The following is a 26712-nucleotide window of genomic DNA, read 5'->3' as shown; positions in this document are numbered from 1 at the left end:
GGTTTAGCCAAATTTATCCACAAATGACTCATATGCAAAACCAAAACCACCTGTAATTTCCACTAAGATAAGCCTTCAAATAATCTTTTCCTTCCCCAAGACAAAGGGCTTAGGAAGGAAAATAGCAGCAATTTTAGAAGATACTAATGCCCTCAAACTCCATGTACCTGTCTGCGGTATATTTTGCGTCTCATTTTGGAGCCCTTAACAGGGGCATTTCTGTCCAGTTTCTCGAAGGAGGGCGGAGGTCCTATCTGAGGTGAGGGGCATTTTTGGTCCTATCTGAGGTGAGGGGCATTTCCAAGCCCCGAGGACAAGTGCTGACGGGCACAACTACTTACATGATGAGGAAATTAGTTTCTTGTTCTTTAAATTAGAACTATCTTTTTGCCCCTCCTGCCTCCCTCCCCTAACCCCCGAGTTTATATTCCTAACAGTTTCAACAAAACAAAACAAAACTGTAGCTCCCTATGTGGGTCTGAACATAAGAGGAGCTTAAGAACTTGTCTGGTAATGATCACACTGTCCACCTAAAACATGTATAATGTTACTGGTTGATGATGTCTCAGTGGGGCTGGGGAAAAGGAGCCCAACCTGTTAGACACTTGTGTAGAACTGTAGAAATCATCTTTGTTGACACATAAAACAAATGATTTGGAAAATTTCTAAGTTGCTTGTTGGGAGCCATTTAAAGTAGCTGCTAGAAGGCAGGGTTGTATCAAACCTCCTTTTAAATGTCCATGTGTGGCTGGGGGCAAATAATTTTGTGCCATGGAGAAAAGAGACATCTCAGAAGCAAGCCTCACCAGTGGTGCCAGCTCACAGAACACTGTTGAAGATTCACCACCAGTGCCCACCTTTAGAGCTAAGCTACACTGTTCACTCTAGCCTGGGGCTGTATTGCTCTGCTGGCCTGTTTCAACCTACTGGATGACTTGTTTATATCACAGGGAATGTTCCATTTGGCCTTTTTCTTGGTTATGATGTCATTTGGCAGCAATCTGCAGCTGATAGTTGGACATGGTCATTAACACAGCCAGCTAATTTCATCTCAGAACCACACAACTATGTAAAACGAGATCTATACTTTTCAAAATCCAACAGTAAGCAGTTGCTTTGGCTGGATCTTGTCAGGAACAAAACTTTTTTGAAAGATTAGGGTAAAGCCAGTTCTGTAAAACAAGAAACTGATTCTTCAGCAAACACCGCAGCTTGTCTCTTCCTAAAAGACCAGTAACAGAGTTTGTTCCCTAGCTTGTCAACATCTGATGAGATTATCTGTCATAAATGGTCTGTTTTCAAAGGGAAACAGCTAAGGAAGTTGAAGAGGCAGATACCACACAGTTCATAGTTGGGGAAATAGCCAACTATGATGCTGAAGAGAATGCAGCAAAACAAATGGTTCTTTTGTCGATGTATTCTGACCTTGAATGAGCTCAGCACAGATGTAAGACCGACGAGAAGGAGGTGTTTGGGGGACATAAACCAATGGCCGCTATTCAGAACAACATTAGCTAAACGTTTATTGCACGATTTGTCAGACTCTGTCTCTGCTCTCAAGGTACCTGTGGTTGAGTAAGAGTCGTCAAATAAACATGTTACTATGCAGGGTGAGAAGCACAGCAGAGATTAAGTCCCTGGAGGTTTAGATGGGTGGCAGAGAGGAAAAAGGGTTCTGAGAAGGTCTCCAGGAAGAGACAACAACCTGAGTAGCTGCTGCAAGAGAAACAGGACACGAGGGACGTGTGCCGGGCACAGGTAAGCACCAGTGAAGGCGCAGGGCTGGGAAACGGACAGTTATTGATACTGTGGTTACCAGAGATGACAGGACGCACCAGAAACTGGAGAGCACAACCTGTCTTTCCGTACTTCATTAAAGAACTTATTCTCCAGGTGGTCCTGAAGGGTGGTGAACAGGCAGGTGGCCCAAACGGGGAGGGGGAAGAGGGCACAATAGACACTGGGTACCTTGGTGGTGGGGGTGATGTGGTAACTACACCTCAGGGGGGTGATCCTGTTCTTCCAAATCATACATTAGTGTTGTAAACCAATGTTACCGCAATTAAAAAACAAAGAAAAGAAAGTTACACGAACAGATGGTGGTTCAGAAAGGTCACTTTGGTTGAAATCTGGGAGATAAATCACTAATGGGTAAGCTAGAGAGGGGAAGATCAACTAGGAGCCAAGTGTAATAACTTAGGCAGAGGGTGATGAGGGCATGAGTTAGGGTATCTTGTTTATTTTGTGATCTCTGGCTTCTTCTGGGAAGACGCTCAGACTCACTGGAGTTGCTAGAAGCTTTTAATATGGGTCCTCTGAGCTCAACAGACAAGGGAGAGGTGGGAGTCGGTGAGCAATACTGTCACCTTAATTGCTTTGCTTCTATCTTGTTCCATAAGAAATCTGTGGAACTCTGTGGGAGGGAAGAGGCTCCACCAGGTGCTGAGGCTGGTGGCAGGAAGATGCTACCTGGAAGGATAAAGAGGCTGCAAAAGGAGGACAAAGACTACCAGGGTACCCTGGTGATATGTTTTTAGAAAATTCAACACCTCAATTAGTATTTCGCTACATGCTAAGCTGGAGTTCACTGATTTAAGATGGACCCTTTTCCCTTCACATTTTAATGTCTCTGAAATCAAGATGTGTCTTACAATTGATGTGGTAATAAAGAATCGTGTCATTTTAATAAGCAGATTTTTCTTGCAGTGGCATATGAAATAGTGGTTACATAGTTTCTTGGAGTTAGTGGAGTGTCAGAGCTGATAGAGGAAGTGATAGATTGTTGGAAACATGATTGTGGTGTTTCCTTAGGTAAAGAAAATGCTGTTCAGTCCAGAGTAGCAGATATAAGACTGCAACCTGCTGGTCACAGGCCTTCCTTCTCCATACAAGGGAAACACATGTAAGACTTGCCATGGGAGAGAACCCCACAATTCAAAGGGTTACTATAAATTTTAAACGAGTATGTGCTGTAAGTTAGAAAGAACATGTCTACTAAACCCATCACTCCACATAGAAAAGCATCTCATACTCTGTCCTGTACTAGGGGCATTTTTACATAGCAAAGATATTCTTTCCCAGAAATTTTTCTAAAGTCAAATTTTTTCATAGATTTATAAATTACATGACAAATGCATTTCATTCAAACATGTCTAGATAATATTTTATGCTTATCATGATGAAAATATTTCACATAAATATCAAGTTAGTGACCATAGGATTTTGATTACCAGCAAATTAACATGAAGCTTTGATAGCTGATAATCCTGAGATATGATACTAATGAAACAAAATTTGTCGCGAGTTTAAAGAATGAAGTATTAAAAAAGTCCTGAGGCCATAAAGTTTTACTCTAATAAATTCATATCAATAAAAATAAGTCTTTCACTTAGTTCGCACCCTTAATGTTCAAGAATGTGAACTAAGTGGAAGACTTAGACATTTTTTAATGTTCAAGAAGGGTGCAGCACTAGCGACTCATTACGTGACTGTCAGTCTTGCAATCTCTCCCATTATCACCACTGGGCCACTGATGTCCTTGCCCTCCCCCGGGGCTGCAGGCGTCTGCTGAGTGGCCTGTCGTGGGGAGACCTGTCCTGGGGCTGCACTGACCCGAGCATGATGCCAGTGTGCCCCTTCTGCAGCTGGAGGTCACTGTGTGTCCCAGAACAGCTGACTCCTGGCCAGTCCTTCCCCTCATCTGTCCCCAGGCTCCCTCAAGGTGGTGTTGCAGACACAGCAGCTGTTTCCAGCTGCACATTTTCTCCTCATCTGTCATGGGCTCTTAAGCTGCAGCTGCCTGGCATCTGCTCCCTTGGTTCTTCCAGAGTGAGGGATTGTTTGAGAAGCAAATTCCTGAGGTTTGGGTCATTCTACATGATATTAAAGGAACCATGAAGCCTACAGAAGATTCTGTTGTAAGTGGAAACCTCACAATTCAACCAGTCACTATAAAATTTAAATGAATTCAAGTCTTATTTTTTAGTAACACCTGGACCTTATCCAAAACACATAACCTTATTTAGTGAAAATATTCTCCCTTAACTGGCCAACATTGGTCAACTTCTCCTGGCAGATGGGAGACACATCTGCGGAGACTCTAGGTTTTTCTTTGTCCTAGGTTCATAAAAACACACAAAAGGTTCTAATGTTTCTCCAGATGGTCCAGTTTAGACTTGGGGGAAAGACAAGAATCACTGTTGTGGAGGTGTCATGGAAGAGATGGCTGTTCGTGAAGCAAGTACCAAGCAGAAATCACTTTTCCACAGGCCACTAAGAACAGCATGAGGGGGCACCTCAGAAGGTGGCACCTTCATTCTGTGCGCAGACAGCAGCTCTGTCCAGCTGTATCAGGCTGCGCAGGTCAGACACCACTCTGCCCTGTAACACTTGGTTAAGTCAGAGGTGTGGATAGACATGGAACCTCCTGGTTTACAACCACAGGTGAAAGAGTTATTTTGATGGGAAAAATGTTTACTCCTAACTGCCTTAAGGACCACATAAAAAAAGGGAAACTCATAACTGCTCTGGTTTGGCATATGGCAAGGAAACTTTGAGTGTTTCAAAAATAGTGGGAAACAGAAACAGGGGAAAGTTCTATATGAAAGAAGACTCTGGTGTGAAAAGCATAGAGAATCCAAAGGACCAAAAGAAGGAAATTGGCTTTTCACTTAAACTCAACTGGTCTCCAACACAAAAGCCACAAGACAGACCCAGTGGTATGGTCCAGAAAGAAATCAGGGTGCGAGGACATGTCTACATGGACACAACACAGTCACGAGGAAGAGGAAGGTGCATGAGGAGTACCTGTCTCTCCCCAGAGACTGTCGAAGCTGTTGATCTGTGCTCGCTCCACTTCCTCTTCATCTTTTTCTGGAAGATCAAGTAGGTAGGAGACAATCTGAAACAAGAAGTTGTGTCAGCTGAAACTTCAGGTGGAAAACTATCTACTGAGACTGAGGCTTGGAAGGTCCCTGGACGATCCCAGTGCCGTGGACTCTCTCACACACAGATGAGTCAGAACCCAAAGCTGCCACAAATAGGATTTGTTCTGTCAGAGTTTACAAATTTCTCTTCAACACAATTTACTTACATATAGTCTGTCATAAAAAAAAATATCACCTATTCTATGTATTTACATTAAAGAAGCAAACCCTCATCTTCTCAATAAAAACCAGCCAAAACAAACCAAGAAGCAAAAACCAGTAAATAAACATGGAGAAAGAAAAGGGCCTACAGTAAATAAACATGGAGAAAGAAAAGGGCCTATATTTCTTCAGAGCAGAGCAATTATCTCCTATTTTCCTCTCAGAAGTACAGAGGCTGCTAACAACAGGGGAAATGACAGCTCTGTTTCCAGGAATTTCACTGTAACAAGAGTTAAAAAAAAAAAAAAAAAACCCTCAGAGGTAACAAAAACTCTAATTTTACTCAGTATTTGCTTAGTGACAGATCAGGTCAGTTGACAGGGTGGTGGCCACTGAAGCATCCCACACAGAAGCGAGTCGCCGTGTACTGGCTCATGAAAGCCGGCTGCTACATTTCCAGGAATTTTGCAAGCCAGTTGTTAAACAAAGGCTTTTATTAAAGATTCAATGACAACTAAGTATGTGATATTAAAAGCAAAGGCTAAAAAATATAAAATCTCATAATTTCCTGATTATTTAACTACATTTTAGTATTACCCAGGCTCTCTTCAAGTTATTTACAGTGACTGTGTCTGTAGAGTGGGAAGATCACAGAATGAGGCACTAATACTGTGATGTCACACTGGGTGCTTAAAACCGGCTATGGTAGGGCATTTACAACCTGGAAATTGGCAGATATTACAAGTCAGGGCTTGCTCTAGGACCAAAGTTGAAAAGAAGTTCCAGCTTAATAAATATAATTTGCATGAGGTGAAGTAGCTTAACTGTAGTTTACTTTTCAGATTATTATGAAAATTGTTGGGAAAAGAGTAAGTTGGGGCTCAACTCCATTTACCAAAACATTCTGAGGCCCAAACACAGGTTGGGTATAGACACAAACTTCGCAAAATTCACCAAAATCATTAATCAAGAGTATTGTATATTTCATTATTATTTGTAAATTGCATCCTTCATGTTCTTTATATCAGTAGAATTTAAAATAAGTGTAAGCGGGCCTCCCCGGTGGAGCAGCGGTTGAGCGCTGGGTTGCGAAGCTGCCCGCAGCTTCTGCAGCGCCAGTTCGATCCCCGGCTGCTCCCCGGCCACCGGAGGAGGGTCCCACATGGCGCGCAGACCTCTCCTGCCGCCCGCTGCTCCCCTCAGCAGTGTACTTCGGTCCTTCTGCCTGCTCTGCTCCCCGCTCTGGCTCTGGTGAATTCTCTCACCCTCCCGCGCTTCTGACTGTACCCAGTGCTTGTATAAATAAATAAATAAATCTTCAATAAAAAAAAAAAAAAAGTATAAGCACGTTACTTTGTCTTTCTCCCCTGCTCTAGTCCTCTTCTTTCCCCAGAATCTACAATTCCATATAGTTTCCACTACATTATTATCACCAATAAATACATTAGCAAAAATACCACTTGTATAGTGTTTCCATCACAACAGCCTTGTTAAAAAGAATGCGTTAGCCTCACTTTACTGATGGGCAAGAGATTCCAAGAGATGAGATAAATCACCCAAATCCAGAGCTCATGAGCAGCAAAGCTGGGACTCAAACCTGGGCCTTCTGAGATTCCAAATGCTGTGTCTGCCCCACTCCCACTGCCTCCTTGAGTGAGCACAGGTCAGTGAATGATCCTTTGTGCTTTAGTGTCACTGCCTGTCAAGTGGGGGTGGAAAGAAGAGGAGAAATTGGAGTAGATATCTTCCAATGCTCACATTCAAGGCCCAGAATTCTAGTGTACCTGGCATTTGAGAATCCACAGAGTTTAATCTCCCTGTTCTTAAAGCAGTGCCCAAAAAGCTAATTCACATTCATTAGACTGGTAATTTTGTAACAATGCAACCCCTTTTCTCCTGGTTTCCTAAATGTGTCTATGCAACACTTGGAAAAAACCAACCAACCCACCCAAACCTTGTCAGCTGCTTCCTTACCTCGGTGTAACCCATGCTGGCAGCAGCGATGAGGGCCTGCTGGATGGCGTGGCTCTTCTTGAACACCCCTTGCTGCTGGCCAGCCATGGTCCAGTCACACTGAATCAAGAACTTGACCACCTCCAGGTGGCCGCGCAGCGCAGCATGGACCAGCGCACACTGCCCGTTCTTGTCCAAGTGATCCACCTGAGGGGAAGGCCGGGAAGCTGTGTGAGCAAGACGTGGGCTGTGCTCCCCACTCAGCCACACCAGTCCACTGTGCGGGGCTGGGTGACTCAGATGCATCTTCCCATCCCTGCCTCAGTCTTGAAGAAAATTCGGGTGGGGGTACTCTCCTCTGCAGGCTGGATCACCCTGGGCTACAATCCTGGCAGATGTCCCTCTGGGGTGATGCTCTTTTCATAAGGTTAGACCTTTTGTTTTTTCATCAAAAGAAACCAAACCCCCAAAACTCCCAGCTCCAGCTTTGTTTCCCTGAGGTACATTCTCCTTTTTCCTCAAATAGTTCTTTTCAGACCAGGATCTGAGAGACCTGTAGCTCTGCTGGCACAGAAAACTGACTTTGAAATCATGAAAGGGAGGAGAGCCATTCTGAAGCTCACACTCTCTGGTCTTCCACAGAAGCAAACACCTCATGTATCATGAATCACACATGTGACCACCAGGTTCTGGCAGAGGCCACTGCCCTCCTCCACTGGAAGTGCAGCATCTCAACCACCTGGACAAAATGGCTGGCGGGACCTGGACCTCAGTGCCAGGCTGAGTTGTAGCAGCAGTGTCTACAACTGCAGTGCTGGCCCACAAGTTGAGGCTGAAAGAAGAGCCTGAATAAGATCAATCTACCAGAAGGTCTCTGGCCACAAGTCTCTACCACTGAGTAGCCTCTCCTGGCAGGTGGGCGGGGCATCTGTTCAGCAGTGGCTGGAGCACTAGAGACATAAGGCTGCCTCTGGCTCTGCTGCACTTCATTTCCATCCAGCCACCCATGTAACTCATGGAATGTCTACCGTGTGCTAGGCACCCCAAAGGGTAAGAAGGTGGGTGAGATGGTAGTGCACAGAATACTTTTCAACAACACAGGGGAGATGCGACTGGCATGCCAGAAGTCTGTCCAACAAAGGAGGATGTGATGTCAAGAGAAAAGTAAATGTGCATGAAATTTCAGAGGAAGGAAAAATTAATTCCCAGCCAGAATTATCAATTCCCTAGGAATGGATTCCGAGGGAGCCTGACCCCTCTCCCCAGCCTCTGCAAGTTATTACAGGTTGGCTTTCTAGCTCCCAGGGTGATGTATTAGAGGTGGGGCCTGGTAGGAGGACTCCATGCTCGTGACTGGGACTTGGGTCCTGATAAGGAGGCCCTGGACAGCCCGGCTACATGTTTCTCCCACGTGCAGACACAGCGAGAGGGCCTGGGGGCCAGGGGCTCTCACTGGATACCGACTCCGCTGGCACCACCACCCTGGGCCCAGCCCCCAGGACTGTGAGAAATAAAGGTTGTTTACAAGCTGCTCAGTTTATGGTTTTTGGTACAGAAACCCAAATGGACTAAGAAAAGGCCTATTTCAAGTAGCTGAGATAAGAAATAATTAATTCTAGCTTTTGGAAGGGAGGGTACATGAAGGGGAAGTTTAAACTACAAAGTTGAAAGGACTTTTAGGAAACAGGCCAAGGATATTTTTGAATGCTGGGCTAAGTGGTCTGAATCTTAATGAGTAGTAACAGAGAGTCATTGAGAATTTTTATCCTCAGAACTGTATTTTCAAAAATTAAGGGGATGAATAAAAGAAATCTTGGTTCCTTGGAGAAATGGTTGATTCCAGGGTTGGGACAATACTACTACAAGATGAGTTTGGTACATCTGCAGTCCCAGGAAGTAAGGAGGTCCTCATACAATAATAAGGGAGGGGAGGGAAGGAGGTTGAGCAAGTACAGGAATCAACTTGAAGGAGCCAAATCTGTGGCAATCTTAGCAACAAGATAATAGTGGTAATAATAATGGATTATGAGGAATAGTATAAAATAAATATCTAGGAATCCATAATGCTACAAATAAAACTGAAAAAAAACAAAAAAAACAAAACAACAAACAAAAACTGGGGCAGATTCAGGGAAGGGACATCTTCCTTATAGCAGAATTTCAAATAATAAATGTCAAAGGAATGAGGGAAACAGAAAATCACCATTAGGTAAATATCAAGCAATAATTACTGCAGCAAGAATTACTGACATGTCCTGAAATTAGTGAACAAAAGTAGGAGAAATGGTATCTGCCTGGTCTTGAAGCAGCTCCGTAGAGATACTTCTTAATCACTAAGGGAAAAGCAGTGCCCACCGAGTTGAGAAACCTGGAAGACGCCCCCTTAGCCGAGAGAGAAGAGAGCATGCCTTTGTTAAGACATCAACATCATGAACCCCCCAAAGCGCTGCATCTGTGAGGTGCTGCCCGTGTTTGTGGTATTCTTGCCAAAAAAACATAAACTCAATCTCACAATGAGAAAGTATCAGACAAACTAAGGCTGAAGAACTTTCTAAGAAAAGAACTGGCCAGCGTTCTCCGGCCACTTTAGTGCCAAAACCACGGGAAGGTAGGAACAGGGGAGGCCAGAGGACAGCAGCCTCAGGGGCAGTCACGTCAGGAGGGAGGACGGGAGAGCAACCAGGGAGGCAGGAGGAAGCCAGGACCGCGGGTCACATTTGGAGAAGCGTCGTGGCCGACACTGCAGAGAGGCTGAGGGGCGAGGAGCAGTCACCGTATTTGTTGAGTGGGGCTTGGCAGTGGCTTTTGAGAGAGCAGCTTTGGTTGAATGCCCAGAGGCTGGGGCGGCTGCTTCTTTTTTAAAAGGTATTATTTATTAGACACTGCGTGAGATTAAGAGACTTCATCCTCTTTTTAAAAAGGCTTTATTGCTTTTAATTCTCATGCTGACCCTATTAGTCTTTTTATAGAGGAAGAAAGTAAGATGGAGAGAGGTTAAGTGACTCAGTAGAAAGTGTGAATTAGGATCTGACCACGTTTGCTTGATTCTAAAGTTTATGGTTTGAATGCCTCTTCTCCCTCCCAAGGGAGCCAGATGGCGAGAGGGTGAGGAAGGGAAGCAGAGCTACAGAGGGGTTGACGCTTTGAATGGAGTTGGAGGAGAGGCGGAAGGGGCGAGCCAGGATGGCGGCTTCTGGATAGCAGGAGAGATGGTTTATTTAGGGGTTACAGGAGACAATTTATGGGTGTGTGGAAACCAGAGTAAAGGTAGCATGACTTTAGGAAATGAGGAAATGGAGCGAGAGAGACTGAGCAAATACTGGGATCAACACCACAGGTGGAGACAATTGCTTTGGATGGCAGGTGAGCACCTCCTTCTCTGGGGTCAGGCAGGAGGGCGGGAGAGGTGGCACAGGGTCTCGTGAGGAGCACAAGTAAACAGAGCCAGGGCTGACCAGCAGGACACACCCAGGGAGAGCAGAATTTGAACTGACAGTAATATCGGAAGGCTGGGTTACCATTCTGTTTCTAGAGAGTTCGTTCAAATGAAGGGGGTGTGGCGTGTTGGACCGCACCCCCCCTCCCCGCCCCTGCCAAATTGCGTCTCAGGGAATACCAAAGGCTCTCGGATTTCACTAAGGTCCCAGTTCTCAAAGGGGTCTCAGGAACCCCACTTTCTTCCTTGGTAAGACACCTCAGGACAAGGTCAGACTTATTCCTTATTTTTCTTTTCAGCAATATTTTGAACTTGAGCTCTTTTGTATCAGTGGCTTGAGATACTATAGAATAAGCAGATTTTGGCGAAATCTTTTTAGAGGCCTGACATGTAGGAAATCTTTTCAGAGGCCTGAGGAGCAGTTCTGAGTGCGTCTGGTCAGTCTGAGTACGAACAGATCATGTCCGCATGCCTCTGTAACGGGGTCTTCAAGGCTAGGATGAGGAAGCTTGGTCTCTATTCTTTTTTCCCCCCATAGGGATCAAAAATTCATTTTATATTGTCGGTATAGCAAGCTCTCCAGTGATCAATTATTAAAAAATTGTCTTCCTTCCTTCTCCCCTCTCCTTTTGGTCCTAGAATATTGCAGAGGAAGCAGTCTCTGTGTTCATCTCCATGGCTAACCTTTCTTCTCTACGCTGAAAGGTCAGAATCTGTGGGACCCCCAGTCCCGGCCTTTAGCTGGTGTCCCTGCTCCTCCACTTCTCCCGCACTGTGTGCTCAGTAGAGGATTTCTTGGTTGTCAGGTAGGACTATTTGTGGCTGCTGACAAGTGCAGTTTCCTAAGTGCCTCTAAAAGGTTTTAGAGCCGTGCCCAGATGCCATGTGGCCTGGCAAAGGTGAAGGGCAAACCCCAGGAGGTGCACAGATGTGCTCCCTCTGATCTGCCTGCAGGGCTCGGTGACCTCTACCTGGGCTCACAGGAGGTCGGAAGCCTGTAGAGTGGGAGGGAAGCCGCAGGGGAGATGGGAAAGCAGCAGAGGCACCACCTCACCTTGGCCCGCTTCTTGCACAGCAGCACGACGATGCTCAGGTAGCCCGCCGCGGCCGCGTAGCCCAGCGGGGTGAGGCCACTCTCGGAAGAGGCGTCCACGTTGGCCCCAAACTCCAAGAGCAGGGCCACCATTTCTGTGTAGCCAAGATGTGACTGGACACACAGAATTGGAGCATTATTTAAAACCTCTGTCCGGTAATTAATGTTGGCACCTCCTAAAATCAGCAGTCGGCTGACCTAGGAATGAGAAAATAAATAGAAATAATCATCAGGCCTCTTAGGTATCTTTTGTTAAGTCACCTGGGACCCCACAATAGGGTCTAGTAGCACTTAGCAATTGCTTTGTTTACCATCTTCATTTTTTCTCTTTGCCTTTCCACAGGCACACTGCTTGGGGACTAGAGCAAACACTCCCCGAGACTGATTTACTCCCCAGAACCAGCAGGACCTGATGCAGTAAGAGTCAGTGTATGGAAGGCAGAGGGTCAATAGCTTTCATCTTCAATTCACAGAGTAAAATGTAATCATTTAAAAAACATTAAATTATCAATAAGATACTAATTAGGAGACAGTCTCAGGCAAGTCAAAGAAAACATCCTCCTTATTTTATTTTTTCCACTTTTAATTCTTTAATCTACCTGGAACCTACATGCATTTACCTTTATATTTGGAGTGTAGAGGTTTCGTAAAGATGCCAGGGCCATGGAAAGACCTTCTGTGCTATAGGAGATCCAGAGGCCTTGCAGGATGGAGGATGACACGCCAACCTTTTTACTCAAGCCCTGAAAAAGAAACAGAGACAGTTAAACTCCTACACCAGCTAAAGAGTGCCTGGGTGGCAGGTTGCGGCCTATAGGTTTGTGGTGCTAATGAACGAGTCTCGCTGTGATGACGGCCAATCCACTGCCGGGGACAAAGACTAGCCCTGTAGGAACCAGTTAAATTATCTACCTTACAGTTCTCCGGCAACAAATCTACTTTCTCCCTCTCTTTCCTGCTGTATCTCCAGGTAATCTTCCTCTCCCCGCATACCTTTTCTATTAGTGTTTTTGAATAAATCTCCTAAATTCAGTTGACTATAAAGATAGAATGCAATGATCACTGACGTGATCTCATTTTCTCCTGAGCACACGTGAAAACCATTGCTCATCCTCCTTTACAGTTAGGTCAGACACGTGTCTGAGTTCCGGCTGCTGAAACATGGGCAGAGGGAAATGTCACGTCTAGGCCTGGCCCAGACGCCTGGTGTGCCTCTCCAGGCCTTGTAATGTGCCCACGGAGAATGCCGAGGCCTAGGCGATTTCAGAACTGCTACGGAAGGCGTCTGCCTAGCATTGCACTGGACTGCGATGGGAGGGAGAAGAACCCTCTGTGGGTGAAGCTGCTGGGAACCTGTAGGCTCGTGAGAACCCCTCACCCTGACCAGTGTGCCCTAAAATGATCTTGTCTGTTCCTCCTTAGGAAAATGACACAGGTTTGATTGTCTTCACAAATTTTCTCCCACTGCACACACCAGCGTTTGCCCCTCTCCCTGGAGTTTCTCATAAAGGAAATTAGAATAAATTGTTTTCAGAAGCTCCTGCGGGTCAGACACTCTTCGGCAATATGTGGCTGTGAGTGAAAGCGTAAGTCCTGCAGGCAGGAAGGTGTCCATAATAATGTGTGGGTCCTAATAAGCGACCCTTGGCAGGTATTCTCTTTTATAACTTAAGCTATGTCTTGTTGCTTTTTTCTGTGCCATATGGGTGTGCCTGCCTAGAATACTTATGTCCAAATCAGCAGACGGGCATCAGAAGTCCTGGCCTCTTAACATACAGGACGGGCCTCTACAGAGGGGGCTGCTCACAGGACAGGCTCCTCTACCAGAACCCGAGGATGCTGGGCCTGGCCTCCCCTAAGCAGCTGCGGGCTCCCCAGAGTGTGTCAGGCAGCTGTCCTGTGAGGGATTCTCACTCGTGGACAGGCAAGGATGAGCTCTGCCAGAGGAAGGCTGTGCAGATGAACATTCTGAAAAGCTTCACCTGACAGGCATTTTTCTCCCCCTATGGGGAACCATCTTATGCAGCCTGAAATTAAATCATTAAAGTGTCAGATTAAAGGTTATGTTTCCAAGAAATGGTCAAAGGAGACGCTTTCCCTTTTTCTGATTTATACAAGTGAAGACCAACTCAGATATGGGGGCGGGGCAGTCCAAAGATTTCTAATGTTGAATATCTGTGTGTACACAGATCTTAGTATTTAGGTTTTTGGAGTGATGAAAGTAGTATAAATTTATTTAAAAAAAATCAATTCAGGGGCCTCCCTGGTGGTGCAGAGGGTTAAGACAAAGCCCATAAGCTATCCACAGCCACTGCAGCACGAGTTCTATCCTTGGCTAGGGAGCTACCCACATGGTGCAGCAGACTCTCCTGTCTTACCTGCTGCTCCCCTCAGCAGTTTATTTCAGTCAGTCTGCCTGTTCTGTTCTCCACTCTGTCTCTGGCGAATCCTCTTGGCCCCCCATGCCTCTGGCCTATACCCCAGTTCTTGCATGCATAAATAAATCAATCTTTAAAAAAAAATCAAGTCAAGAGATATGGTATTAAAAATAAAAGTATCTCCAACCTCCCCTCTCAATCCTAAGAGGCAGCTACAATTCAAACACTGGGCTTATCATTTGACAGATTTTCTATGTGTATACAAACAAGCACAGGTGCACAGACATGTGTATATATAAATAATATAAATCTTATTAAACATTCCTTATTAGGGAACATTTCAATTCTGCATTCCAAGGTGGAGATAACAGTGTAATGAGGCCGCCACGACCCCTCATCTCACTCAGCAGTTTCCAGTTCCTGCCCACCCTTGTTTTATTGATATTATACTCCTGCCCATATTCCCCTTTTCCCGTGATGGATCATTTGAAGCAAATCCCAGGCATTTTATGAGGTAATATTGAAACATTTCATAAGTGCCGCTAAAAGATAAGAATATCATACTTAAATCACAATTTGTAATATCAAATATCTAAAGTGTTCAAATTTCCTTGAATATCTCAAAAAAATAAAATAGTCTGGGTATGAATTGGGGTGCCTATGAAGTCCACACATCATAACTTCTTTAAAAACACTTAAAATGTAAAGGAACGATTTGATATTCTTCTATTAGCTTTTTAGACAAAATGTTACAGGTGTATGTCATGCTTATACACAGACTATTGACTTACTCTGGTTCAAGAGTACACACACCTGTGAATGACATGTATGTAGGACAAAATATGGATGAGAAAAGCACATGCTAACTTTAGGACAGAAATTACCATAGAGAAGGGGGGAAATAGTTTAAGGGGGGAGTACACCAGGAGTTTTGAATGTATGTGTTATATTTTGTTCATGAAAATAAAGAAAAAGATTTGAAGCAAACAGAAAAATCTTAACATTTGTTAGATCTGGTAGATAGTATTTGATTATTTGATTTTCGGTGCTTTCCTTTTATATATTTAAAATATTTCATGAAAAAATCAAAAACAAATAGGGACATTTCTTCCTACTAAGGAAGAGTAAAGGAGGTAAGAATGGAAATTGATATAGACTGACTTATTGGTGAGGAGGAGAACAGCTAAAATTAATCACACTCAATGGGTTTGATTTTTTCAGAGACTCACAGGTCAGGCTGTTGAGACAGTCGATTTGGTTAAGAGCTGAAGGAAAAAAGAAATGGGAAAAGGAGTAAGAACAGACCTTGGTAACTGTACTTCAGTGTGGTGGAGTAAATATACATGGGACGAGCATGAAATACAGAGCGGACTCTAGGATTGCAGTGTCAGCTTGATTTGTGTGTAGACTGACTTCTCTTTGGTGGGGTTGTACCTTTGTGCCTATGAGGTATGGGTGGAAAGTGTTTCCATTTAGTTAAACTCAGCTTGACAGAGGTGACAGGCAGGATCCCGTTACTTGGCAGGATGTAGCCAAAAATAACCCATAATTAAATTCTGAGCTGATGGATTCTTAAAGAGAACTTCAGGTTCAGATAACATTAGGCAAAGACTCTCTTCAGTATCCAAAATTATTGCTCAGAAAAGAAGGGACATCTCCTGTCAGAGATAAATGGTGATAGTCTCTTTTAAGTATTTGTTAGTATATCTAGTTTACCTGGCGGAGGTGAGCTTGCTCAGGATATCTGAATACTTTCAGAAAACAGGGAAAATGTGAAGGATCAAGAGCAATCTCATCTCAAAAACCTTAGCGAGGCTTGGGTATCTCAAAATCATATCAAAAGCCAACCTTGGAGCTTATACAATGAGTTCCTTTAAAACAAATTATTTACAAGTATATCATTAGCGATAGACCTATAGATAATCCAACTATCTCAAGTGGATTATTACTGCTCTTATCTGACCATCCATGTGACTGTGTCTGGGCTGTAGTAAAAAGCACACGAGGGGCCAGCACCTCTCACTGTGGAGAAGTGGTCGGCACACCATGGCTCGAGGACAAATCCAGCCTACCATCAGATTTTATAAATTATGTTTTACTGGAGCACAGCCTCACCTATTCATTTCTGTATTACCTCTGGCATTTCTGAGCTTAAACGTCAGAGGTAATTGATTTCAACAGACGCTATATGAACCAGAGACCCCTATCTGCTGATCACTGCCGTGGAGGATGCAAGGTTAGAACCTCTGAAACAAAAGGGAGATGGTATTTATGCGTGTTACCTGGAATTTATGCGTGTTACTAAGTCTTATTATCAGGTACGTGATCATTGTTAATAACTTTGATCATAAAACCTTGTTAGATTTTCATTTTATAATGTGCCGATTTCTCTGTGTCTTGTATTGAGGATCTTCATGATAATGCTGACAGTTAAATACTGTTGCCATTTTACAGATGAGCAAGCAGATCCCTAAGTGGCAGAGTCTGTCCTTGGATCCAGGCCTTTTGATTGATGCTGCCCTCTAAATGCCATCTTACAGCACTTTTCTCCTTGGCCAATAGTTCTGTACTGGTATAAATGTTACAGGATTACACAGTCAAAGGAACACTTTAGAGGATTGTGTTTAGGGAGCTAATCCCAAGGGCACTGCAAAAATCCTTCCAGGGGCTACACTAACCCCAGCAAACCGCCCTATGCGCCCTATGCTACAAACGAGACTGAAATATCTCTGGCCACAATTCACAAACATCCTACTTTCTTTTCAGAGATTAAAAAAAAATCTAAATGTCAATTAAAGGATTATAAAAGAATGAAAAGCACTCAACATCACTGGTATTAGGGAAATACAAATGGAAACCACTATGAGCTACCACTCCCTAGCCATGAAAATGGCTATAAAAACAGACCATGTCTAACAAGTGTTGGCCAGGGTTGAAAAAACTGGAACCCTCAAATATTGCTGGTGAGACTACAAAATGGTGCACCTACTTTGGCAAACAGGTAGGCAGTTCCTCAAAATGTTAGTTACAGGTGACCCCACCATCTCTCTCTTTAGGCGTAGAGTTACCAGGTGACCCCACCATCTCTCTCTTTAGGTGTAGAGTTACCAGGTGACCCCACCATCTCTCTTTAGGTGTCTGCAGGCACGTCCACACAAAAACTGAGCACAGTGCTCAGAGGGATACATGTGTCATACATGATGGCCACAAAGTACGAGCCACCCAGCCACCCAATTGGTAAGCACAGTGTGGCCCATAGTCACACAACGGAATACTTTTTTGGCAATAAAAAGGAACCAAGGACTGACGCCTGCTCTGGCACCAGGTCTACGCCCTTCTGCTGGCAGGCACGTCATCACCACTGCTGTGCACATGGGGACTGGCCGGTCGCATGCAGAGCCAGCCTTATCTCAGGCAGCCTTGTTGTCTGCTGCAACCTAGATAGAACCGTGTCAACAACAGGACTTACACTGTCTTCATGTGTTGGACAAAATCACATTGGGTAAATGAAACATCATGGCATTTATCTGCTAACGTGGAGTTCGATTTATACTAGTAGGCAAAGACTCCTTTGCGTCCGATTCTAGGAGGCAGTGACATTAGAACCTCACGGTGTTTAAAGTGGCGATGCCTAACACGTAAGGTACTTCCCTGTCCCCCTGAAGGAAAATGGTCTTGGAGTTTGTAGGAAGAACAGACATTTAGTCCACTTGAGATTGGAATGAGACACCTTGCCTGTTATTTCAGTCTCACTCTGCTGCTACTAGTAAGGTCATTTCTGGCACAGTGATTTGTTAGACAAGACACTTATGATTCCAACAAAGGGCCCGTCACCATGGTGCCTCTGATGAACAAGCTTCCCTGGCTGTGTGCTTATGCACTAGAAGGGTTGGCGAGGTTCTTAGAGCTGCCCTCGATGCCATCTTTCTCTCTGAAGAGAGCTATTTTATCTTTAAAGGTATCCTTGGGGGGAGTCGACCCGGAGAACTATTAAAGATACTTGTGATTCTCAATCCCAAGGCAAGGAAAGCACTCGAAGAGACTGGAGGGATGGAGCCTGCAGACACAATAGAAAACCGTGCGCTAGGAAATCAGAAGAACAAATGTCTTTCTTGACTTCTGTGCGTTACCCCACAACTATTATCAGGACTACAAAGTCCCTGAGATTAGGGACTGCATCTTTTTGTTTCTGTCCCCCCAGTGCCTAGCGTAGGTGGCCTCAGGAAGTGTTGAATAAACAGATGAATCACAAGTGCACAAACAGATGAACTGTGTGCTCCCCTGTGGGTGTCCCCAGCCTCGTGAACACTGAGGGGGTTGGGGAGCTGATGCGGAGAGATCTTAGATGGACCAACTCTGTGATAAAATCATTTCAGAAATCAGGAACCACCCGGAGTAATGGTGGCTGGTCCCTCCAGCGATGAGAAAAACCTGTGGGAGAGGGAGGGATAAAATCTTCCGCACTCCTCCAATTACCTTAAAAATATGTGCTTTGAGGATGTGGTGTCCCAGCTCGATGGTCTGCTGTCGGTTTAGTTTTCCCTCTTGGCGGGAAAACCAGAAGGCAAGTAACGTGTGACCGCTCCTGCAAAGAAAAAGCAGCTCAGTTCAGCCATGTGACTCGCTCCATCCTGCACTGGAGAGCGGCTCCTCCAGCGTGGCTCCGTGCCACCCGGGCTCCCGGTCAGGCTGGTCTTGCACAGCATTTACCATGCCGCACGTGCTTGCCCTTCTCCTACGCCAAGGGCACCCCTTGTTACCAGACCCCCTATATGCTTCTGGCTACAGGGCAAGCGGGGAGCAAGGGGAGGCTCCTAGCTCTTCCAGTCCTTTACTCAAATCACATGTGTGAATATCGCAAAATGTCATTTCGAGTTGGCTTACACCCAGCCCACGCACAGATGGCAGGCAAGCATCTTCGGATTTATTTTCTGCCTCCGTCAGCTCCTCTCATCTCACCTCTGTCCTAAGTGGCGGTGTTCCTCTGGAGCTGTTTGGTCCTAGTCTGTTCTCTCTGGGACAGCTGTCCTCAGGGACCTCTTCACCACCCAAGTCCTCTAGCATAGAGACTTCTTGGCCTTATCAACAAGATTTCTCCTCTGGGAGGTCCCACAGTCAGTAACTCAAACTCAAAATGTCCCCAGGGGATTAACCGCCTCTTCCCCCAGGGAGTCTTTCCTGATGAGCCTCTAGGATCCCCTGGCTCCCACCTCACAGCTGTTTTAGGCTATACCTGGTCTTGTACAGCATTCCCCATACCATTACATGCTTGCCCTTCTACTACACCAAGGACATCCCTTAACAGACCCCCAGGATGCTCATGAAAGAGACCTCCTTTTTTCCTGCCTCTGTGTGGTGCCTCTGTGTGGTGCGTGGAGCTCCTGTAGGCATGTGGTGAGGTGGCACGAAGACAGCCCAGGGTGGGCTGCGCCAAGAGCGCTGAGGAAAAGCAGCCTGAATCCTAAGTCTACAGTAGCAGGGGCTGCCCTCATTTTGGCTTCTTGCCACATGAAGCACATCTATTTTTTTGGTTGTTGTTTAATCCATTCGAGTTGGGGTTTTCTCTTCTTCGGGCCCAAAGCATCCTAATGATATGCTCCCTGAAATGTGAGTGTATGTGTGAAAGTGTGTGCATGTGTGTAAGACCCGTGCATATAAAGGGTTGTATTTCTATTTACATGTACGACAAAAAATCTGAGTTATTTAATCAATATATTTGGCATAGTGTATTACATATAAAAATTCTCAATAAAATTCTTCAGAAGAGAACTGGGCACTGAAGAAAGGTCTCCACGTCAGCCTGGGGTTTGCCTTCCACCACACCTGCGCCAGCCTGAGGGAACTATGGACACCTAGAACCATCTCTCTGCTCCCTCAGCAGGTTCTTTGCATCACTGGTAATACAACTCCTCTATTCATTTCACTTGGGGTATCATCGAAGAGGGAAATGAAACATTATCTGTTTCAAGTCTGATGAATTACTCAGAGGGAGAACAGCAAGTGAACTTTTTTTCTTTAAAGATTTATTTATTTATACAAGAACCAGGGTACAGGCCAGATGTGTGGGAGGGTGAGAGGATTCACCAGAGATAGAGTGGGGAACAGAACAGGCAGACTGACGAAATACACTGCTGAGGGGAGCAGCGGGTGAGACAGGAGAGGTCTGCTCGCCATGTGGGTATCTCCATGGCTGGCGGGGATCGAACTGGCACTGCAAAGGCTGTGACAGCTTCACAGCACTGTGCTCAACCACCTGCGGCACCAGGGAGGCCCAGCAAGTGAACTTTTGTGGGCAACACTTCCTTGGAAGGAGACCCCAAATGCCTACCGGATGATTTTCTCTCCCATTCAAGACCGGCCACTCTGCCAGTCTTGGTATTTGAAGATGCCTCACTCTAAAGTCTGAAAAGAAACTGCAGTCCTTCTTGCTTCTTCTTTCTGAAGCTGGAGTAAAGAACTCAGAGAACGGGCTGGGCTCCCATTTGACATGAGAATCATCCCTGAGAGGTGCAATTCGATGAGACTTAAAAACCAAACTCTACCACATTCTAATCTTTGACTTCACAGAATTTTTGAATTCTAGTAGATATCAGCTCACCTAATGTGACTGCGTAAGATTAACCACAGTGGGAAGGAAGTTATGTAAGTGAAGGAAAATGTTTCATATGATAATTCTTGTAGCCTGCACAGAACCATCAGCATCTTTTGAGGCCCAGCAGCAGTTCACATGCACAAAACCTAGAAATTGCTACTGAACTGTTATGTATCCCTTGAAAGTCCAGTTAGTTGGAAGGCTATTTTAACAGAGTATAGGTAAGTTAGAAGATAGTAAGAAACATGTATAAAGTGCCTTATATCAAAACCTCAAAATCCTATCCAGTTATTAACAATGAAATTCTAGCCTCCTTGGTTTAAGGACAACTGCTCTTAGTGACCCAGCCATGCTGTGTATAGTGACTGCAGCTACTGAATCAGGCTTCTCATCCACCGATTTGGATCATTAATGAGAATCCACGCCTATCAGGACTAAGGCAAAAACTCACGTCTGAAAAGGAAATGCATTTTAAGTTAGAACAGTTAGACTTTTACCCTCGTGCTTTCATTTTACTACCATTACCAAGAAATCCTGGTAAGACCTTCGCAACCTCCAGCATGCATTTCAGCTCGCCCTGGGTGGCAGTGCCCGCTGGGAGATCAGCACTGAGGAACAGTAGCAAGTGATACAGGGCAAGGAGAGGAGGAGGTGGCAACCACAGTTCATGTCTTTTGGGGCACAATCATATTGCATTATTCATAAAGGAATGGTCCTGATCAGTCATCAGACTCAAAGCTCAGGATGTTTAAGACACAAAGGTTAATAGCAATTTACAGAGTGCTGGCATTTCCATTTATACCTTTGCCTTCCAATAAAATATGGCACCAACCTGCAGTCTGAAAATGTCCCACTGTACTTGTCTATATTTATTACTGTTTTTCTTTTATCTGCTCACACCTGAACTGCATCCCTTTGGCATGACCATTCTCTAAGATCACCAGTAGCCTCTTCATTGGCTCTCTTGCCACCTTTGATATTTTTTATTTTTTTATGTTCTCCCTCCAGCATTAGGCCCTACTGAGACTCTCTTTTCTTGACATCAGCTTGTTACTTTTTCTTCCATTTCCTTCAAGGATGTAACTTCTTTGCTTTATTTCTCATTTCTTCTTCTCCCCTAGCTCACCCTCATTTAATCCCCTGGCTTCATCACTACCTCCACGTGGCTGGAAAGCATGAGGCCTCTCTAGTGTGGAGATGTTAGAGGGGCTCATTTTGCTTCTCTGTCTGCTGGGTCCCTCTGCCTTCAAACAATACTTTAAATGGCCTGTCAAATGACAAAGTCAAAGCTTTCTGTCAAAACAAAGTCCCGTTAAGATCTCATTTACACAGTCATAAATCTTGGCAGTTGTTTTTCTCTCTTTACACTTTCTCTCCTTGATGATCACAAAAGCCTTATTTTCTCCACCATCTTCCCCCTAGCCCATGGCAAAAAAAACTACACGGCAAAAAAACTACACTGCAAAAACTCGGCCAAAATACTGCTCAAAATTTATCAATGGCTTTATATTTCCTTCTACTCATAATCTAAACTCCTCAGCATGGGATTCAAAGACTCCCCATAATTTGTCCCTTGTCTATTTGGCTCTCTTCACCTCCTTGCACTTTAATTCCAGACACACTAAATTATTTTAGGTTTCCAACATGCTTTCCCTTTGCCTGGAATTCCCTTCCCTGATTTCTGAGTCTTGGTCCACACCATCTCTTTGTGAAACCTTCCCTGGTCCCCCAGACAAACCCAGGGGTTCTGTCCCTGAGGGTCCTGTACACACCTCCTCATGGCACTCACGGTGGCACCTCTGTCTCCTGCTTGCTGGTCTTCCCACTAGACACTTTGTGGATGGAAATCATATTCTTTCCACATATATAATTGCAGGCCACAGGAGCACATGTTTGCAGAATGAGTGAGTGATATAATCTTATGTTTGTACTGTACATTATAGTTTTCAAAATACTTTGAATACTTTCTTAGATTCCCACGAACACTTATGCTGCAGGTACAGGAGTTAATACCTGTCATAACATGATGGTGGGAGACTGACGGAAACGCAGTGAGGTAGAAGGACAGACCCCAGCCTGCAGGGCGAGGACAGGAAAGAGCTGACATGAAAACGCAGGGGCTGCAGAAACCTAGTTTTGCCATCACAATGAGATTAGGAATGCAGCTCTCATTTCTGGGCACATTTGTGTGAAAAAGTCAACGAACATAAAGAACGAGATGCCCCTTTATATGGCACAAACTCTGAACACTTGACATAATTAAAACCAACAGCTGTTAACTTGGACATTTTCCGATCGGCACTTCGGGAGAGCAGTTGAGAAAGAGTGTGGCCCCGCCAGCATGCCACAACTGCAGGCAGGCTCGAGACACCTGTTTCCTCACCCTGGAAGATGCGGGTCAGCCAGATTAACTGTAATGTGGGTTCACAAGTGGTTGTGAAGACCAATGGGAGGCAGTAGGGAGGGCAGAAGAATGATTTCCTCACGGCTTACACAAGGAGATCGCCCTGGGGTTCAAAGTCACCTCACAGATTTCCCCCCCTGCGTTCACAGTGTTGCCTCTTCCTCTCTGAAACAAAATCCAACACATTTTTATTCAAATCCTGGCTCTGTCACTTGCAGGCTCTGCAACCTTGGATAAGCTATCCAGGCACCAAGACAGAGCTGCTAATGGCGATCTGTCAGGGCTGTGGCCAGAGCCAAGGGAGATGCACTCAGTATGGGCCCTTAGTATTTCTCTGTGGTCTCCATAGCGACTAACATGGTACTACACTACAGGAGTGAACAGTTACCATACGTGCCTTTAAACATATGGGTAGAGGACCATGTGCTCAAATGGAAGTCTAATCTTGCGGGGAGAAGAGCACTACCCTGCTTTAACCCAAGCCTGACCCCTCCATACCTTGCCCACTACCCTCACAGTTAAAAGGAAACCCATGGGTCCGGGGAGTGGTTGTGTGTGGTGCCATCCACTGCTGTCAATGCACAAAATCTTTCTAGTATAAATCCAGGTAGAGAGGGGTTAAGGACAGAGCTAGCCGGTTCCTAAGAAATAAGGTAAAAGTGACTCTAACAGGAGAAATACAAATTTTCCAGGGTTTTCAGGAGAATATTAACCCTTACATTTACGATTTGCTGATTTTAAATATTTTAGGAGGGAATTGCAGGTCAGAGTGGAGACTCTCTCCCCAGCATTGTCCCTTCTCTATCCTGGCCGGGCAGCAGGTGTTCCAGTAATATCATTTCATTCAGTGTTGTTTTAATATTGAAAAAAGGAAAGGACTCCCTGCTGGGGCCACTGTCTGCATGGAGTCTGCACACCCCGTGTCTGTGTGGGTGCCCCGATGCCCCCGTCTGCTCCCATACTCTCAGGACCGTCCCATTCAGGGCGGGCGTGTGACATGTGGAGAGTGCCTCCTGCCCAGGGTTGGCCCTCACACCCTGTGCTGCCGGGCCGTCTCCAGGGAGTGGGGACTAGAAAACGGATTGAGGAATGAATGAAAACAAACCACTGTTGAACACTGAAGTGGTTCTGGCCTTTCGAGCCCTGGTGGTGTTCCTGTGACCAGAAACATGCCATAGGTATGAGCCCGTCGGGACAAACTGCCCTGTGGCAGACATGGTGCCACTGGATATCATGCTGACTGACAGTCACGGTGTCCAGAGCTCACGGCAGCGCAACGGGAGGACCCACCGCACAGACTCTGAGACGGGCAGAGAAGGCAGCGTCAGGGGAGCAGAGGGTACCTGCACCATCCTCACCTGTAGGCATCAGAAGCCGTTTCACGTGGTTCCCGAGGCTACGACGCCCACCCTAGGACGAGGGCTGCAGGGTGGTGAGGGGCTCCCCTTACTCGGTCACTGTTTCCCAAAACCTCAAGAGTTCAGAGCTGAGGCATTTTTAGAGGGAAAAAAACCTTCCCTTTCTAAAAGCAAGAATCACACCACCCCTGTCGCCCCCTTCCCATCACTTACAGCCTGGAAGTTGGGCCACACTTGTTTACCCTGCACTGTCTGCTTTCTGGTAGGTTTCACTTAGTGTCCCGGGACAGAGCTAGTCTCAAAGCTTCCATCCCAACTCCAAGTGTGCTAACAAATGGACGCAGATATCTCCAGTGTAGATGCTTTCTCCAATGTTCCAGTGATAGTCACCAACACGCAGTCATGCTGCGTTCCTTAGTTCTTGGATGACAAGTGTGAGATGTGACACATCAGTGCTTCAGAGAAACACCACGTGGGCGTGAGTCTTGCTGTGTGTGCTCGGTGTGATAAAGGGATATGGTCAAGCCAGCCGGAGGCACTATGCACCATCTGAGTGACCTCATTTGCCTTGTGGTGTGGGCTGCGGTCAAGGGTGCTGTGGTGTGATGCCTTTATAGTCAGAGAAGTGTGGGAACTGAGGAGGGAGAACCGGTGAGACCAGAATGACGGGGGCAGAAAGAGATGGCCCTACAAAAGCCGCTCCTCCCATGGTCAAGAGTCCTAACTGAGAAGCCTCCGCTTTGCTAGGGATGCGGTGTCCATGTCCCCGCAGGGCCACCCAGCTGAGCCCTGGCCATGGGGACCAGGCAGCCATCACCCCTGCGCTTCACACTCGCCCAGAGCAACCTCTCCCTGTGACGTTCATGATCTTACTCTGCGTTTCTCCCCTAACACTAATTTTATCCTTTTAAATGATCATTTGGCTTATTATTTTCTTCTAGCATTTAAATGTAACTATTCTGTTTTTGTGCCTCTAAATTCCCTGCTTTATACTCTTAACTTGGGTGACCTTGTTTAGTCCTGAGGCTTCTACTGAGTTATTTGTTCATAACTCCCAAATCCATACCTGAGCTTGGAGTGTTTTCTTCCTATTTTCCAAAGTCCCATTTCTAAATATATCCATGCATTGTTCCTTGGAAGTGACCCATTAGAGCGTCTCCAAGCCTGTTCTGCCTCCTGCCTTGCTTCTGCCAGACCCCTCTGCTAGGCAGTGTCCCACTGGCCTCACGATGCCTATTCATGCAGGATGAGTGCTGGTCCCTCCACCCTTACCTTCCATATACGCACAAGACCAAGTGTGTCTGCGTACCTCCAAAATATCCCTCCCACACATACCTTGCTGCCGATCCTCACCTCACAGGCCTTGGCATCTCTTGCCTAGACTACCGCTAAGGACCTCATGACTAGTGTCCCTACCTCAGTCTCTCTTCTTCGATCCACCTTCCGTACTGCACTGGTTAGAGCGATTTTTCACGGCATCAGAGTTATCTAATCATTGTCTCTTCATAATGTTAGAGACTCCCCATTATTTACAGAATAAATGCTACAGTCTCAAACACAGCACTGAAGAGTTTTTCCTAGTGACATTTCCTAACATTCTTTCTGGCCAGGAGTCTGATTTTCTAATCAGATCTCACAATTCCCCAAGGACCCCCCCAGGTCCTCACGGTCCCCTTTGCTTCTGCTCCTGCCGCTACCTTTCCCGGCCTGCACAGTGCTCTCCCACCCCAGTGCTGTTCAATGGAATCATCTCATCTTTCGAGGATGAACGGGAAGGTCACCTCTGTCCAGGTCCCTCTGGTACTTTGTACTGAGGCGCTGCCGCTGGCTACCAAGCGTCTGACTTGTGTTTAGTGGAAGAATGGCTTTAGTGCCATGGATGGCTCATTCCACCAAGTTTCCCTAGTGCCTGGCACAGCCCCTGTACAAAGTGGAAGTGTAACAAATGTTCGTGAGTGAATAATTCTAAGCAGATGGGTTTGAGGAAGAGCAACACAAGGACTTCCAGATTCGCTTTGCATTTCACTGCCCATTTCAGCCTTAAAATTGAGGCGTATCTGTTACTGTCGTTTGACTGTGAAACAAGTGTGACTATGACTCAAGCTGTGAGCGTGGCTTGACAGTCCTGGTCGTTTTCACCTCCCATCTGAAAACTCTGCCTACAGTTAAACTTCGGCGGCTGCTGCCTGACAGTGTCCTTGTTGCTCTCAACTCCTGGCAAATGACACCCACCCTCCCACTCTGCAAGTATCCTCACCTCCATCTTCAGCCTATCATACCACTTTGGTATGTTCTTTCCATGACTTTCCCAGGAAACCTGAATACACAATACACTTCCAGTGTCCAGCCTGTCTCACTGCTTCACACTGAAGGTGGGCGTGAGCGAGCCCGAGGGGAGCAGCACGTGGCAG

The 26712-nt window shown here is 45.7% G+C and overlaps 1 protein-coding gene across 9 annotated transcripts in view; it reads right to left on the bottom strand.

The window, feature by feature from the left end:
- The window catches only part of TANC2 (tetratricopeptide repeat, ankyrin repeat and coiled-coil containing 2), a 306929-nt gene that overhangs the window by 21982 nt on the left and 258235 nt on the right, over positions 1-26712 (bottom strand). For all 9 annotated transcript variants that reach the window (XM_037494899.2, XM_037494901.2, XM_054689747.1 and 6 more), the window contains 5 exons: positions 18424-18532; positions 12190-12312; positions 11531-11767; positions 7062-7247; positions 4807-4900 (listed from right to left, as the gene is read on the bottom strand). In XM_037494899.2, the coding sequence (XP_037350796.1) occupies positions 4807-4900; positions 7062-7247; positions 11531-11767; positions 12190-12312; positions 18424-18532 (749 nt within the window). The remainder of the gene's footprint in view (positions 1-4806; positions 4901-7061; positions 7248-11530; positions 11768-12189; positions 12313-18423; positions 18533-26712) is intronic.

The sequence above is a fragment of the Talpa occidentalis genome, unplaced genomic scaffold (assembly GCF_014898055.3).
Source record: "Talpa occidentalis isolate TD23 unplaced genomic scaffold, MPIMG_talOcc4v2.1 talOcc4.7, whole genome shotgun sequence".
Taxonomy (NCBI): domain Eukaryota; kingdom Metazoa; phylum Chordata; class Mammalia; order Eulipotyphla; family Talpidae; genus Talpa; species Talpa occidentalis.
Note: the sequence above shows the minus strand (reverse complement) of the source record. Positions and strands in the feature narration are given on the sequence as shown.